The sequence below is a fragment of the Molothrus aeneus genome, chromosome Z (assembly GCF_037042795.1).
Source record: "Molothrus aeneus isolate 106 chromosome Z, BPBGC_Maene_1.0, whole genome shotgun sequence".
NCBI classification, from domain to species: domain Eukaryota; kingdom Metazoa; phylum Chordata; class Aves; order Passeriformes; family Icteridae; genus Molothrus; species Molothrus aeneus.
In genome coordinates this window covers 47,496,487-47,513,455 of record NC_089680.1, presented here as the reverse complement: position 1 = coordinate 47,513,455, position 16,969 = coordinate 47,496,487, and the positions used below count along the sequence as shown (strand labels likewise).

General features: G+C 50.9%; 1 protein-coding gene across 1 annotated transcript; it reads right to left on the bottom strand.

The window, feature by feature from the left end:
* Positions 1–187: 187 nt before the first annotated feature.
* LOC136569385 (serine/threonine-protein kinase PAK 3-like) lies at positions 188–16,878 on the bottom strand. The gene is made up of 13 exons (XM_066569781.1): positions 16,786–16,878; positions 8,301–8,338; positions 7,793–7,915; positions 7,220–7,289; positions 6,760–6,940; positions 5,750–5,813; positions 4,449–4,497; positions 3,181–3,293; positions 2,540–2,657; positions 1,794–1,893; positions 1,203–1,399; positions 607–744; positions 188–277 (listed from the first exon to the last, which is right to left on the bottom strand). Exons 1-13 carry the CDS (start codon positions 16,876–16,878, stop codon positions 188–190), a joined length of 1,374 nt encoding a protein of 457 aa, XP_066425878.1.
* Between the last annotated feature and the right edge of the window lie 91 nt (positions 16,879–16,969).

The following is a 16,969-nucleotide window of genomic DNA, read 5'->3' as shown; positions in this document are numbered from 1 at the left end:
GAGCTTATTCACAGGGTGAGAACAAAGGGACCCTTCCAGCACAGTGAAGGTTTCATTTCTTAGAGTATTTATTTTGACTACCAGTCTCAACAAACTACAAACTATGAGCTATAATCTAGAAACTACAAACTACGAGCTATAATCTACAAACTACAAACTCCTAAAACAACAATGGCCTCTTCCAGGGCTAGTATCTCCTGTTGGCCATAAACTGCTGCGTGGCCATGATCAGAGGCGTCAGGTCGGAGGTCGGCTTGGCTGATGTTACAAACGGATGCTGCCCAAAGAGAAAAAGAAAACATGAACTCACAGGCTGAAACAGGCTTTCTCTGGCTTCCAGAAAGACACAGAAAGAAGAAAAGGAGGGCATTCTGGGCACCACTGTCCGTGAATCCAGATGTCTTCAGCTTAAGGAGATTTGGTCTAGGTGACCTTGAAAGGCTCCTTCCAAGGCATCCTAGGCCAGGATTCTCCTTTGTTTTCCTTTGCAAGCCCCCAGACTGGAGATTCTTAGGAGCGGGCCCCATCAGACGCCTTGGACTTGAGCAGATGAGGAGCCCCTGGCAGCGGGCAGCTGGCGCAGCCTGCAGCCGCTTTGCCTTTTACCTGCAGCAGTTCCTGGGCAGACCAGCGCCTGTCCTCGTCCCTCTCCAGGCAGCAGTGCAGAAAGTCTCGCAACCACGCCGACTGTTGCCTGGGCTTCTGCAGCTTCGGCCTGCCCCCACTGCTGATCAGCTCTTGAACCTAGAGAAGAAGCAAATGCCACGCTCTACCTGTCTCCTTCGCACCCCAAACTGCTCACACACACCCCACGGGACAGGCTCCACTCTCCTGTGGCACTTTACTCCCTGCCAGAGCCTGGCAGATACCTTTCCTACCCCTACTGAAAGAACACAAAGCCACAGGCAGCCATAGCCAGTCCAATAGGCAAAGGCTCTTGCCTTCACCCCTGATTTCACTGGCTGATGGGGACTAAAAGCCCAGCTTTGCCCTTTTGTCAAAGCTTCCGTCAAGCAAAAGGCATCACCATTTTTTGTGCGGTTCGTGCACTGAAATGGCAAGGGGACGATCTGGACAAGGAGCACGAGAGACTATGCAGCCTGGAACCTCTCATTTCCAGGTGTTAGCAAGCTTGCCAGGCAGAAGAATAGGAGCAGATTGTGTTTGGGTGACAGCAGTATCTGAGAGCAGTTGCAGCGCACCGTGCGGGAGGTTTTCATCCGGTAAGGAGGCGCCCCTTCCACCATCTCGATCCCCACAATGCCAAAGGACCAGATGTCCACTTTGGGGCCATAGAGCTTCCTGGTGAAGATTTCTGGCGCCATCCAGTAAGTGGTCCCAACAGCTGATCTCCGTTTGCTCTGCTCAGCGGTCAGCTGAGCAGCAAGGCCAAAATCAGCTGAGGAGAAAAAACAGGCCAGCGTGAACGAGGAAAGCAAACCAAAGAAATCCCCACTGTACCAATGTCCAAGAGGGCAGCGTGGAACCTGGCTGCCATCAAGGGGCCATGCTGCCATTCCTCTGGCCTGCAGCCCAGGAAATACCGAATTGGCCACTTAGCAAAAGCCCCAGGTTTCAGGCAGTGGCTTTTAGTGCCCTGAAGCTATTAGACTGTAAGTGCCTTGCTTGGGAAGGGACACACCCACAAGCCAAAGGCACTCCTGAGCCCTTGTTCCCAGCAACACCTCCCTGCCCCTTGGGGCTGTGCTCTGTGCTTGCAGCAGGGCAGCCTGGACTGCAGGGAACCGGCAGTCACCCAAAGGCAGCCCCACACCGCAGCCAACAACACCCACCCAACTTGACGGATCCATCCAGACCCAGGAGAATGTTGTGGCTTTTGATGTCTCGGTGGATCACTTGCTTGGAGTGAAGGAAATCCAGGCCTTGCAGGCACTGAGAGAGGAAAAAGAAACACCAGCCTAAGTGGATTTCATCCCACAAGCGGGGAAGTGGCACACCTGCAACACTGCAACATTCCTGGGCCATGCTGAGCCATGGCACGACAGGCTGCTGGCAAGGGCAAGAGCTTGCTGCTCCAACACGAGGACAGCAGTGCCTTTCTAAGTGAGGGTGTGTTTGCTTCTGAAAGAGAAAGGACAATTGTTCCTCCGGCCACTGCCCTGCAACCACAGACTGCAGCAGCACTGCTGCAGTGGCTGTGCTCTCTCCAGCCAGACAAGAGTGGATGCTTTTGCAAACACCCCTTTGGTGCAAGGCTCTCTTCGAGGCTGAGCTCCATGACAGCCCAGTGTGTATCTTTGTCTGTGCCACTTATTTTACATTGTGCCACCAGCAACTTTGCCCGTCCGGGGAAGGAATGCAGCACACACAGGCTCCAGGCAAGAGTTTAGAGAGGCAAATACAAACACACGAGAAGAAGGGCAGGAACACTGGCAGGCACTTCAGATGCTCTTGCTACTGCCAGTCATAAGAGAAAGGCAGCAAGGAGGCTCAGAAGATGAAATCTCTCCTTTCCTTGTCACCCATTTGGAAGGACCATCCCAACCAAGGCGTGGGAAGCACAGGCACCATCCCTTACCTCCCGAGAGACAGCTGCTATCTCTCCTTCTGCCAGGCGAGTCTCCCTGATGACATCGTGTAAGGAACCTCCGTCCATGTATTCCATCACGAGCCAGAGTTCCTCGTCCAGCAGGTAGCTGAAAGGAGGAAACAACAGCCTGGAGATGAAGGCGTGCACTCACACCACCGGATGGATTCTTGTTTCTGTGTCTCTCTCAGAGGAAGACAGGAGGAAGTGAGCAGTCATTCACTACGCTCTACAGGCCTTGAACTCTGGGCAGTCTAAAACACTGCTTGGTATATCCACACCAATGAAAAGGCCAAGGGAAATACAATCTGCAGTGCTTTGGCAGCACTTCAGACCCATGGGGAAAAAATCCAACCCCAAACCCAACAAAACCATGGGGTGAGAGCACAGGAACTTTGAGGCTGTTGGTTCAGTAAGATAGGGCCAAGTCCGGCCTTTGAAAGCGCCCTTCAAACTCGGGATGCCAGGAAAGAGTAATGCAGCCCCAATGCAATCTCCTCCCAAGACACTGTAGATCAGCCCAGAAACAGGAATGAACAGCTCCATCCTCTGCCATCCACCAAAGGAGTGGTTGAACCTCTGGCTTGCAGGATGTGAATGACCTTTCAGAGCAGAACAGCAGAACCACTCACCTGTCTACATAGTTGACAAGGTTGGCGTGCTTATTGCCACGCATGACCTGGATTTCATTCAGGCACAGTTCGCTGCCGCTCTCTTGCAGGAGACTAATTTTCTTTATGGCCACCTAAAACGACATGGAAAACCATGAACCAAAGAAGTCTGTGGCACAGGACCACAAGGGCAACATGGAGACAGTGATTATGGGATGATAGTGCTGGGCTGGGCCAAGCTGCCTTGTGACAGGACATCAGACCGCCTGCTCGGGCACCTCCCAGGACACAGAGCCACGTACCCTTTGCCCTGGAAACCTGGCAGAAACACACTCTAAGCTCTCCACCTCAGAGGTCTAACAACACTCACTGTGCCCAGGGCCAGTCTTCTCCCATGGCCTTACTTTATCATCCCCATGCTCATTCACACACCTCTTGCAAGCAGGAAGCCATTTTGTGCCAGTAAAAATGGAGCAAAACTGCTGGGAAACCATTGGCACTTCTAGGGGATTTGATCATTACTCCAGCAGTCACTGGCATTCTCCATTGCACAACAACAAAGCAAACAGTTAGAGATGTGGCAGATAAAATGCTGTCCTAACAACATCCTGAGGGCTATTCCTCCTAAGAAATACAACCCTACATACTTCACGATGAAAAAAGTCCACGATGATGAAAACATCATTAAGGACACCTCCGAAAACCACAATCCTAGCACTTCCTCACTTCAGGAAGTGCTAGGATTGTGGTTTCATTTCACCTTTCATTTTGCTCCACTCAAATACTTTTCTTCACACCGCTGACATTTGCGTTTACTCCCTGACTAGAAAAAGAAATAACCCATGGCTTGATCATCTAGGGATATACACCGGGTTACGAGCAGGGCTTAGGCCCTTGAGAGTCTCCTTGCAGACCACTCTGTCTAAGCACAGTTCCAAGGGCAGCACTGCAGGTGCCTACAGAACTACCAGCACGATTCCCATGTATTTGCTAACAGCCAGAAAAGAGAACTCAGGAACCCTGCAGCCCCAAAGAGCAGTGCCATGCTCTGAGACACCACCTGGGCACTAAGACGCAGCCAGCGTGTCCTCCTCTGGCCTCCTTGCATTCCCAGGGGCAGCTGAGAAGGACAAAATCTGTCCCCACTGTATTTGGCAGGCGGACACTGCTCTGCACTTCATCTGCCTTTGCAGCAAAGCTCTCCTGGCCACCCAAAGCTCAGCCACAGCTCACAGCAGAGGGGAGGGCACTCGAGAGCTGCAGATGCTGCAGCACTGCTTGGCGCTTACCTCTTCTCCTGTGGCAGTCTCCACTGCCATGCACACCGTGCCGAAACCCCTAGAAACAAAACAGCAGCGGAGAAAGAAGAAGTCCTTTAGTCCCTGCCAGTGCAAGACACTGCAGTCCAATGGCAAATAAGTCCTGGGGCAAACAGTAAATGGAATAGGACAGATTCTTGTCTGGGTCTTTTCCCCCTTTTCTCTTTCTGTATCTGTATACATGTGTGGGATTTTTCCAGGAACTTGCCAGTTGGGCCTTCTCCCACCTCTCCTTGGAGCCTGTCTGCCAAACTCAAGCACCACTACTGAGGCCTTCTGAGAAGCCTGAGGCCACGGAACAGCCATTGGAGGAAAGCCTCCAGACACAGATCCCTTCTCCAGCTTGCAAGGAAGTTAGTGCCCGGCCACAGCTGCAGCCACAGCCAGAGCAGGGAAAGGCTTCCATTGCTGCACACACAAATGGAGAAGTCCTCAAAACACAGGATCCTTGGACAGCGGCGTTCTGAGTCCAGAGCTGTTGTCAGCTGCTTCTCTTCGGTGCACCAGACACCTGGAGGACTCTGCTTTTCTGGAGACTTCTTGTACATTTGGCTTCTCACAGGGAAAATGTTGCAAATCAGTCCCATTTCCAGTCAGCAGAGCCGGCTTTCAAAGGGAACAGCTTGGTGGATTCTCTGCAGGAAAGGCCTAAACCCCACAGGATCCACCAGGGTTCTGCCATCAGCCAGATGATGCCTTTTCCTCTGGAGTGCATTGGCACTGGCCATTGCCCTGACAAAGCTTTGTCTTTTGCCACCTCAGCTACAAAAGAGAGCTGCTTCTTTCCTTTCTGCTTTTGCCTGCTAGACTAGGTGGTGGCCATCCAGACCACTGAGTCTTGGTTTCAGCAAAATACTGGAAAGAAATGTTACCCAGAGCTGTTCCCTGACAGCTGTCAGCTGCTGACTTGACCTCTGAGGCAACAAAGTTTCTCCTCCTTTCATTCCCACGCATTCTGTATTCTTTTGAGACATGCAAAAATGCTTTCTCCTAGGAAGAGCGGCAATCAGGTGCAACAGACTTGAGGGACAGGAGATCTGCCAGGTGCTGCTCTTTGCCGCAGAAAAGACATTGCCAGCATCCAGGTGTCTTTGCCGCCATGCCTTCGGACCACAGCTGTAAATGCTGACCAGTACTGAGAGATCATCAGGCATCATCCTAACGCAGTGTCTGAACAGCTTTGGAGCTTGCCTGACGTCGCTCTGGGGAGATGTGACGGCAGCAAAATGCACAGGCCCTGCCTTTGAAGAAGGAACTGTGGCTGCGCTCACCCTTTGCCAATGGTTTCCAGCTCTGTGTACTCAGCCTCAGGATCTCCCTCGCTCACCAGCATCTCTGTAAAAATCCCAAGGAAAGATGCTCACTTCAAAAGAGATCCCACCCTGCAGCAGATCAGAAAGGCAGCCCCACTCTCTGCGACTCTGGGCCCTTTCAACTCAGGCAGTCGGCAAACAACACCACCACCGCACCACCACCGCCACCACCTCAGAAACAACAGCAGCAAGACGAGCAGCCCTGCAGCACAGATGGCCCGCACCAAACTAGAAGTCTAAACTAAAATCTAAGCACGTGCAGAAACAGTCAGAGGATACAGGGATCAGAAACCTGTAACCAAGAGAACTGGTTGTTGTCTAGAAATGTTAAGGGCAGCAGGAATAACAAAACCTTGCTGTTCTTGGCAATCAACACTCTGTGACCTTCAACCAAAGCTTTAATCCTTGCAAACATCAAAGGCATCTTGGCTCCTGGAATCAATTGTTCTCAACTGCTGCCCTTTGCAGAACAGCAAGAATATTGCAAAGTGCTTCCAGCAGAAGCACAATCTGCAGCTTTAAGCAGGACAATTCTGCCTAAACAATGGCCTTCTGCCTTTCAGGAGCAGCAGCTCATGTTCCAAACTACTGTGCTGGGCCTTAGGAATGAGGTGCCTCAGCCTTTAGGACAGGCCGAGTTCTGAAGATGACCTTGGCCGTGCCCCACAGGAGCTCCTTGAGGCCTACTCATTGGCTGGGTCACGGCCTCCTGCTCAGCCAGAAACAACCTCTGGTTTGCCTTTTGCCTCCAGGGAAGCTCAGGCAAAGCCAAGCCAGGCTGAGCTGCTCTCAGAGGCAGGAGCAACACCCCGGTGACCCCTCACCACCTCAAAGCACAACAACAGGTCCTGTGTGGAGGCCTCAGGAGCTGGCACTCAGCTGAGGAGGAACAGGAGCTGGGACAGCTCATGCCGACACACGCACACACAGGGCACTGCTCCAGCAGACAAGGATCACAAAGGACGTACTCAGCATGGCCAGGCACTTGTCCTCTGTCCTCTCTCCCAGCTGCTCTCTGCTGCCAGAGGAGCTACTCGTGCTCCAGATGCACGAGCTGCTCACGCTGCACTTGCCAGCCTGGGGACTGGAGGCTCCTTCAGAGCCTTCTGCTGCAGCTCCTGCAGGTGCCAGGACAGAGGAGGTGGAGCTCTGGGAAAAGAAAGGAGTGAGGTCACAAATGTGCCTGGCAGAGGTGCCCCTGCCATCCCATTTCAAATGCAAGCCCCTGGGAAGATGCTGCTGGCCACAGCCAGGGCTCTTCACCTCTCAGCTTTTGCAGCCCTCTTCTCCAGCTCAAGGCCCAAAATCCAAAGGCTGCTTTTACACCACGGACAAAATGGCACCACACACGCTGCTAACCAAAGCAGGCACTTACTGATGATGTTTGCTCTGGCACTGGGCTGACAGTAGGGGCAGGTTCATGAGCACCTTCCCCCTCTTCAGCCTCTTCCTCGGGTGCAGAGGCAGCCAGAGCAGGTGCTGACGCTGCCCTTCTGCTCTGGGGACACACAGCAGCATGAGGGACAGGAAAGAACCTGGCATTCACCACCTCACCTATATTCAGCTACAGGCCCCGCTGCATCTCAGCTGTTCCTTTAGCTACTGACAGCTGCTCTCTGCGCAGGGCCAGGTCCCTCCTGGGGACAGTGTCTCCTCATATCCTGCAAGCTTCTGAACTGCACCTTTGCACTACTCCCTTCACTGGGGACACGGAGCCTGCACAGCCACTGGCCACCAAGGGCCTCACTTGTACCCCAGCAGCATGCCAAGACATCCTAATGCTACCTCCCGTCTCTTGCTAAGACAAATTCACAGCCCCTTTCAGAACAGTAGGAAGGTGATCCCTGAACTTCCAAGTTCCAGGCCTCACTGCCTGCGGGAAGGGCAGGAAAGATTCCAGCCCTCAGCATGGTCCATGCCAGGCACGGGAGGTGCTGTCTGATCAGAAACTTGCAGCTATGCTTTGCTCCAGCCACAGGACTGCCCAGAGCTGCCACTTACTGATGCTGCATGCTCAGGCCCTGCAGTGGCAGCAGGTACACTTTGCTGGGCATCTTCCTCCCCTTGGGCCTCTTCTTCAGGAAGACACACAGCCACTGGAGGCTCCGAGGTTCCCTTAGGGCTCTGCAGACAGACAGCAGCATCAGGGACACGTAACCTCCTTTATATTCAGCTCTAGACCCAGATGCACTCAGGAGAAAGCATCTGCAGAGAAATGGGATTCTAAGGTGCTCAGACTCCAGTAAAATGGGCCAGCTAGATGGCACTGCGCTCTCTTGTGCAGGAGAAATTCCATCAGGGCAGCCACCACTTTCAGCTGCTTAAAAGTTCTGGAAAGGAACTGGAGAAAACAGCCCTGGGTCCTCCTGCTGCTGCTGTTGCTGCAAAGGGCCTGGGCTGTACTTTCATTCCTCCAGCCAGGCTGGCACCAGACCGCAACAGGCCCAGCTCACACCTTGCTCCGCAATTGCCAAATGCTACCAAGGCCAGAGGCTCCTTTGCCACTCACCCAAAGACCGGATTCTCTCCAGGCACGGCTGATGTGACCTGCAACACACAAGGGAAAAAGAACCAGATGCTCTAAGAAAACTGCCTGTGCTGGCCATGCCCACCCAAAAGTCAACCCAAAGACAGAGCATTCTGCTTTCACTACACCACTCCAGCAGCATCCCTTGTGGCACACAGCAAGCAAGACAACAGCAGCACAAAATACTGCCTGGTGTCTACCTTTTCTCCTCTTTGGCCACTCAACCCATAGAAACTTGAGACTGAGAAAGTCTACAAGTGGTTCTCTAACAGTCATTGCTTCTGCCCCACCTCACCCAGCAGCGGCTACAGCTCCTCTCTTTCCTCTATTTCAGTCTTCTCAAGACATTGCATGCAGCAATTGCCGTGAGCTTACTGAAAACCTTTCCCCAAGGAGGCTTCACCCAAGTCCCTCTGAGCCATGGTGGCAGTTCTATCATGACACAGCACAGGAACAGCTCCTGTGTGTGGGAGCATACAAGAACTCCTCAGAAATGTCTATCTCAGAGGCCTTTACCAAGCTCATTCTGTGATTTCATCACAGAACAAATGGCTCTTTTAGCGCGCAGGAAGTGTCAAGTTCCACAGGCACATGCTGGGATGAGGGAATGCAGACAAGAAGCCTTGAACTGAGGGACTTTGCCTCAGTCCTGGAGAGCAGTGCACAGCTTTTACAAGGACGCCTGCCAAGCTCTCCCAGTCTCCCCATCCTGGAAGTTGTCTTGCTTGAGCCAGCAAACTGAGGAGACTCCAGACTCCATTGCCACAGGCTGTGGCACGGCAGGAGCGGAATCCCCGCAGGCTACATCACAAATGCTGCCCATGCCCCACTGGCTAGAGACACGCCCTACTTAGCTGGAGCTGTGGGCAGGGGCATTACCCAACTGAAGGCCTCTGTGTGGCATTTGGGTTTCCATATGCTGCACTGAACAAAAATGTCTACTTACGTGCCAGGTGGGTGAAAAAGTACCCGGAATAAGCCACGGTAAAAGCCGTGAAAGCTGCAGCACACACTCCCTCCATGGCTGGAGCAGTGCTGCTCAATCTGCAAGGGACAAAGCCTGTAGGGAGGAAACCAAAAAACTCAGAGTCCTGCTGGCAGAGACCTCGTCGATCAGCAGGTTCCCCTGCAGTGAGCGTGCCGCAGAGCTGCTCTGCACACTGAGCCCTTCCGGGCCTCGGCACAGCAACTCTGCCTGACAACGCTGCCATGCGGCCGCTGACATCACAATAGCAGTGCCCTGGGCTGCTTTGTGAGTTCATGCACAGAACCACACCTTCTCTACAGATAATGCCAAAAAAAGCCTGCAGAGTTCTCCTCTGCTACAAAGCCACACAAAAAGCCCTCCTAGTCCATCACCTGTTGCTCAAGGCATCTAAGAGTAAAAACACACTAAGCCCCTCTAGCCCACACTGAGAAGCTGAGCACTGAGAAGGGAGCAGGATGTGAGGAACCACATTAGTGCTCTTTGGCCACTATTGCTTCCGCGCAAAAACCAGAAGGCTTCTTCCAGCGGGACCTCCCTTAGTTCTAGAAAGCAGCAAACTATCAGAACCCAGGAAATTCCTCTGCCTGCCCTGGAGGGCTCAAGCCGCTGCCCGGGGGCTCACAGACTTTGGCACAGAACCCCAGACGCCTGTGCCTTTGATTTAGCCCTTGGAAAACACAATCACCAATCTTGATATGAAGAATTACAAGTCAAAAGAGTTTAAGTAGAATAATAGGTAGTTTGTCACCAGGTGAAAAATAGATTTTTGAGGTTTTTAAAGTGACGGCTCGGGGGTCTCAAAATGCAGGAATTTGGATGTGCCTTGTCCATTTTCCTCCTTCTTCCTAGCCTCCATCTTCTGGGTGATGATGGCACTTTTAGATTGGTTTAGAGAAGAAGTTCACTGTCTCACATAGGTGATAGGTATTGGGAAGTTATTGTAAATAGTGTACACATAGTTTTTAGTATAAAAAGACAACACTGCCTCTGAGGTGGGCAGTGTGCCTCAACCCAACCTGCTAGACAGACCTTGGCGGGTCGGAGAAAGAATATTATAGATAAGAAACAATAAACAACCTTGAGACCAAGAACAGAAGAGTTCCGACTCCTTCTTCAACTGCCGGGCTGGGAAAAGAGACTTTCTAACGCATCTCAGGGTCACTCTGACCAGCAGAGATACCAAGAGCAAACAGGGAGAAGCACGACTTCAATGACATTTAGAGTTTTCTCCTAGGTACAGAGACAAGGCCATGCGTCTTTCAGCATTGTTATTCAAAACATTTTACATCAAAGCTGTGGCTGGGATTTCAGCAGGGAAACGCCATGACAGGAAATGCAAGGAGGATCCTTCTCTCTGACTCACTCTAGCAGAGAGTCCTTGGCACCAAAGCACCACCACCTTTTTTTCCCCCCACTTTTGTCCTTCCACAGTAATTTTTAGGACACAGGGCTGAAATGGGTGGCACTGAAGTGACAGCTCTGACACACAGCTGAAACCATCAGGGCCAGGGGGGCATGTGGGACTGTTTTTCTTCTCCAGCAGAACAAGGCAAGCCAGAGTGCTGACACTGATACCAAGTGAGTTCAGCCAAGCCCAAAGGTGTGCAGCCAAGCCAAGTGCAGCCCAGCAGGCTGGTAGGAAGAGGCAGCGAAGCGGCAGATCCCATTCCCACGGACATGCCCGGCGTGGCGGACTGATGGCAGCGGCAGTGCCAAACAGAGCTCCGCAGGGAGAGACAGACACCCATCAACATCGCCACTGCCACCAGCACTGCCGCAGAGAGGGAGCAGCAAACTGCCACTGCAGGTCCAGAGCTGCTCCCGGCAGCACCAGCAGCCCCCATCTACCATCAGAACCATGCTGTAAGCCCTGGCCATCCTGTCTTTGCTCCAGCGGCCCCGTGTGACACTGCACCTTTCTTGCTTAAGCCATTACCTCTTTCGCACAATTTTCTTCCTATTGTCGTCGTCTACTGCTTTTTTTTTTTTCCCCTCACTACATTATAACTCTAACATTCTCAGCTTCTCATAGATTGGTTTTTCCATTGTCCCCCTCCATTGTGGTGGAGAAGGGGAGAGAGGAGAGGCTTTCCCAGGACTATCTCAAGATGAGGACATAGAAAGGAGGGAAGGCCTTAGAAAGAAAAAACAACGCTCAGGATGCCTCTTTGGGAAGGAAGCAAATGTGCAATTTCTTAATATCCAGCCACAAATCTCTGGAGTCTTGACAGCCAAGAAGCACAGGAACCTGGAAACCTTGTTGTGAGACACTGGAGGACATTGCTGGCTCAAGCCCTTTCAGGCGCTTGTAGGTGGGGAAAGGGGCAGACCAAACCTTGCTCTGCTGAGGCGATGCCCTACTCTGCACGCCCCACACCCCCAGGCCTGCATCCCAGCCCAGCTGTGGCCGCTGATCCCTGGCACACCAGAGGCAAGGCTCCACAGCTGTGTCTGGAGCCCCTAACCCAGCTCCTAAATGGCCAGGTGAGTGGGAGCCCCATGTGGGGGAAGGCCCCAGGAAAGCCAAAGGCTATTTACCTCGGGATGTGTGGCCACCACATCTCTTGACCCTACCTCCTCTTGGAATTTCTATCAGCTGAACACCACTGGAACCAGGAGTGGTAGCTATGTTGGTTCTTTTCTGTCATTCTCTCTTTCTCTTTCTTTTCCCAATTCCATCCTCTCAGATTTTTGAGAAATTTAAAATCTATCAGGCTTAGACTTTGTTAAGCTGAATGCTTCATGGACACTTTTATGTTGATTGAATCCTGCTCAAAGGGGTTTTTTGCCTTCAAATTTCTCTGATTCTCAAAATTGCCCGGGAAGAGTTTTTTGTTGTTCCAACTCCTGGAGAACGTCTCGTCAGTATTTCTCCCGCTTTTCTAACTCAGAGTACTTGAACAAGTTTAAGTCCTTTTAAAGTCTCTCATAGAGCAACGTTGTTGGGGCCTTACATCTTAATTGGCACAGCAAGCAGGGTACTCTTGAGGTGACACGGGCCTTTTATACAGCAGGAACTGCTGGTGACATAATAAAGGAGAAATCAATTTTCAGTCAAAGCTGCTATTTCCTGGCACAAAAGTAATGGAATCCCACGCAGAAACTGATCTGAACTGCTCTCCAGTGACCGACTTGCTAAAAGCTTCAATAAAAACTTGCCCAGCACGAAAGAGAGAGTGGGACTGAGGGAAACTGGCACCATCCGCAGTTACTTGTGCAGAAAAGGTGACCTTTGGCAGAAGAAAATTAAACATTCCCAGGGAAGGACCATGCCTGGTAGCCATAGGCATGGAGGTTTGACTCAGAGAGCTGAATGTTGCCCAACAGCTAGAAAAGGAGCTGAACCAATTGCAAATTGCCTCAGGGCCTGAAACAATAGGCGGCCTCAGGCCAGAGCAGGAACTGAATGCTGGGGTGAAGGCAGCCCCCAAAACATGAGAAACCACTGAAAGACGCTGCTGCAAAGCCAAAGAGCCTTAGAGCTGCAATTTAACACTGCTGGGCAAGGCCTGGAACCAGCGCTTTCCAGACTCCAGGAACAGCCGGGCCTCCCTGACTGCAAGGTCAGGCCCGCAGCCCCTGGCAGGGCTTTAATGCCTCAAAGCCCAACCTCGCCCCTCAGCCCAAACTGCGCCCGCCCCTCCCAAACACAGAGGCGGGACGGCGCCGAGGGGATGTCACCTTCCTCTGCTCCCTGCAGGACAGGTTCCGCTGTGCACAGCCAATCTTCTCCCCTCCTTCTCATCCCAAGCCCTCCCCGCGGATAAAGAAGGAATTTGCTCCTCAGGAGGCAGAGTCTGGGAGTGAGTGATACGTCATTCTGCAACAGAAGTGGTTGAATTACACGGGAAAATTAACAATGATCCCAAAGAAATGGAGAATGTTTGGGGAATTTTTCTCTTGGGGAGGAATGAAATAAATCTTTTGGAGAAGGAAGCACATGGTGAAAAGCCCTGGTCTTCTGCCTGGGGAACAAGCTGTGGTTTGCAAAGTTTGGACCCCTTGGAGAGGGGAGAACCCCCAAGCAATGCATGAGAAACAGGGGATGTCCCGTTCACCTCCTTCAGTGTTATTGTAATTTATTTCAAAATTTATGGATGAAGGCTGAGAAAACAAAATCTCGGCACCACCTCCAAAACGTCGGTTGGGAGAAGGTGGTGAATTCAAATATCCCAAGAGGCTCTCTGGAAAGAAATTGGGCAATAAGTAGAGACTCATTTTCCCTGTATTCTCAAGGAAGCTTTGCAAACTGCTCCTCCTGTGCCTCCTTCTGGCAGCCGTGGGCATTGAGCCTTGTCTGCCACCAGAGCCTGGAGGCAGAAATGCTGCTGCTAGAGAATCTGTAACCCTTAGGAGAAAATGCTTTCATCATGGTGCAAGTTTGTTGTTTTGGTCTCACTGATGTGATAAATGGCTGTGATTCGTGCTAACAAAATTGTAAATATATCAATAGTTTTGGAAGATAGTTGGGAAAAGTATATGTGATCAGTGTTATGAAGCAGATAGGTTTTTTAGCTGATACCTGAGGGAAACAGGATACAGGGATTGGATTTCACCTTAGGAACAGACTAAGTATTGGTAAGGTACTTGATATTTGAAAGAAGATAACTCTTGCCAAATACGTTTTATTAGTGATTGTCACTTTCTTGATGTCTTCTACATTTCTTTATACAGACTTTTATTGCAGGTTTGATTAAAGCATCACCAAAACTTTCTCAGGCAGAGAACACAAAAGTGGATAGTTCCTGTGTATGAAGTAGGTCCAAGTGAGTTTTCTTTTTTGAGAGGTGTTTCATGGAAAGATGAAGTGGTACAGGACTGAAGAACTGCTGTTCTTCACTGCATCGAGTGTTCCCATGTTTTTATCTTGCTAAGTTTTAAGACATTCATGTTCATGTGTTTTATATACATTTGGTGCAAGCACTATTGAGAAATTTTTGTATTTTCTCTCTGGTTGCCACAGGGGGTGGGGAAGATTCCTCCGTAAACTTTTCATAGGAAAACTTTGAGACATCTTCCTATCGCCTCAGAGCAAAGCAGAAAATTACTCCACCAGGGCAAGTATGTGTAGGTTTGGTGGGGGATGTGTAGAGCATGATTGTGCAGAAGAAAGGCATGTGGAACTGTTGGTGGCCCCTGGAAGCAGGGACAAAAAGGGCTGACAGAGGAGCAGAGGTGGCAGCTGGAAAGCTCTCTCCAGCTGTGGACATAGAAGGCAGAAGTGGTTAGGCTGACTGAAGACAAGAAGAAAGATTTTGGGTTTGAGAAGCACTGAAGGGTTAGGTGAAGTCAGGAAAGGTATTTGGTCTGAAGCCAGTAGCTTGACTGCAATGATACGCTGAGGAGGTTGGAGCCTCTTGAGTTTTGTGATGTCTTTGAGCCCCACCCCTGAGGCAATCCAGATGATTGCGACTCTGAAGTCATTTCAGATGACTTTCCTGAGAAAGGCTGCTCTGCTGTCATTTTCTGAAAGACAGTGAGAGGATCCCTCTCTGGCTGCCTCTTCCCTTCTCTGCCCCACATGACAGCCAAAGTGAGTCCATTGCCAGCAGGAGGGTTGTGCAAATGGGGAATGTCCTGGGGACGCATGGCCAGCGTGGAGCACTGCTATTGGCATGCCAAAAGTCTGGTGGGGAGAAAGCTTCTTGTGTCTCGTTTGCAAGCTGAGCTTCCTATCCCCTTTCAAAGCCTTTCACAGTCTGGTGCTCTGTCAACAGTGCCTCAGTTCTGTGATGGGAATTGTGAAGTCCTTTCAGAGAAGCCTTGCCTGAAAGAGAACAGGTCTGGCTTGCAGTGCATTGCTCTGTAGGCCTTAGGAAGTTGCTTTGCCAGCCCTTACCCACTTACTGGCCAAAAAACACATGTGAAAGACTGAAGCTTTGCCAGCTGTGACAGTGCCCCAAAGAGAAGGCAGTTAGGGGCAAAATAAGGAGAATTATTTTGGTGCTGGCACACACATCAGGTACCAGGTGGGTGAGAAAAGCAATCTGTAAATAGCTCAGCTGACAATCAGGGAGGGGAAGGTGCAAAGAAAGGAAGAGGTAGGAATCTCAAAGGAATGAGAGGACTATGTACAGAAGTTGAAACTAGCTAAAAGAAAAAAGAAAGAGTAATTGGATAAAATACTGAAAAAATTAAGCAAGTCTTCTCTTGGTGCTGGATGGTGCATTGGGGGATAGTGTTGGCAGCTTTGGGTGCCCATCCCAAAGCCATCACCTGTTTTCCCTCTGCCCTGAGACAGGTTCAGACAGGCTGTTGATCTGCATGGCCACTCCCAGTTGGCCCCAGATTCCTCTCCACTTCATGATCAGCTCACCATAAGTTTTCTGGCTGTCATCCGTTGTGGCTTCTCTTCTCCTGAGCCTTGGTGTTGGTCATTGTTGTCTGATGTGTGGCTGTGTGGTCATTTTTGGCCCGTGCCCTCCAGGACAAACCCCCACACTCCCCCTTTTTTGTTTTATTTAAAATGAAAGGTATAACAATCATAGTAAAAATAATATCTTCTTATAGCTAAAACCAACACAATACTTAGTAGATTTTAACTAAACTTGGGAATTACAATAAACAGGTGGGTTGATATTGCAGACATAAGCAAACAATAAGTAAATACAATTTTCATTTCCCCTCACTTCTCAGGCCCTGATTCCCAGACGGCTCCCCACCACTTCATTCCCCCTCACCCACAAAACAAAAGAGAACAGAAAATCAAAGCCAAAAGACTTATGGTGGAACCTTTCCCAAGTGGCCTTCAGCAAACACACAAGTCAAAAGAAAAGGTTTCATGGGGGACTAGAATGGGGGAACCTTCCGGTGGTGCAGGGCACAGAACTCCTGTGGGGGCAACAGAGTCGGTCCTCCAGCTGTTTTTTTTCTCAACTTTTATTGTAGCTCTGATCTCTGAAATACGTATTGCAGCAAAAATGGGGGACTGCTAATACAAGAGAAAAGTGCGGGCAGGGTTGAGGGCAGTCAGAAAGTGGGTTAGGGTAGAATCCAGGATGCCTGCCAGGGCCATCCTGGCAAGGGGTCAGAAGAGGAGGGGAGATGGCAGATGGCTGGTGGCTCGCCTGTGCTTGCTCTTGAGCAGGTTCCATCTCCCGGCCTGTCCTTCCCAGGGACAATGGGTTCAAGGAAGCAGGGGTGGAACAGGAAAACTGGGAAAGGAAGTCTATCAAATATTGTGCAACTAAAATTTAAATTTAAATGGTAGTCAAATATACCGTCAGTTACCAGCAAACAAAGCAAAGTAAATGATTTTCAATAATCACGGTATCAAATGTATATTGAAATGATAAACAGGAGACCAGGGGAGAGGTTAAAGTCTAGGGGACATTCTTCCAGGCCACAGCCCCAGGAAGTGCCCTAGCAGGCCCACAGGCCTCCACAGTGGCTCAGGCAGGTCCCAACTGCACAAGTTTTCACTCCCTCATGTTGGCCTTGGTTCCCGTGGCAGAACTTGCCTTCCCGCTGGACACTCACCTGCGCCTGAGCCCCTGGAGAAGCCCGGCTCCCTCCGCCTCTGCCCACAGCCACAGCAGCATCCCCAGCAGTGACACCACTGCTCTGCTCCATTCGGCCCTACTCTGCTCCTCTAGTCACAGCTGCAATGCCTGTATCTCCACAAGAGCTTGTGGCCTGGAGGCACTGAAGGAAGAAGACCTTT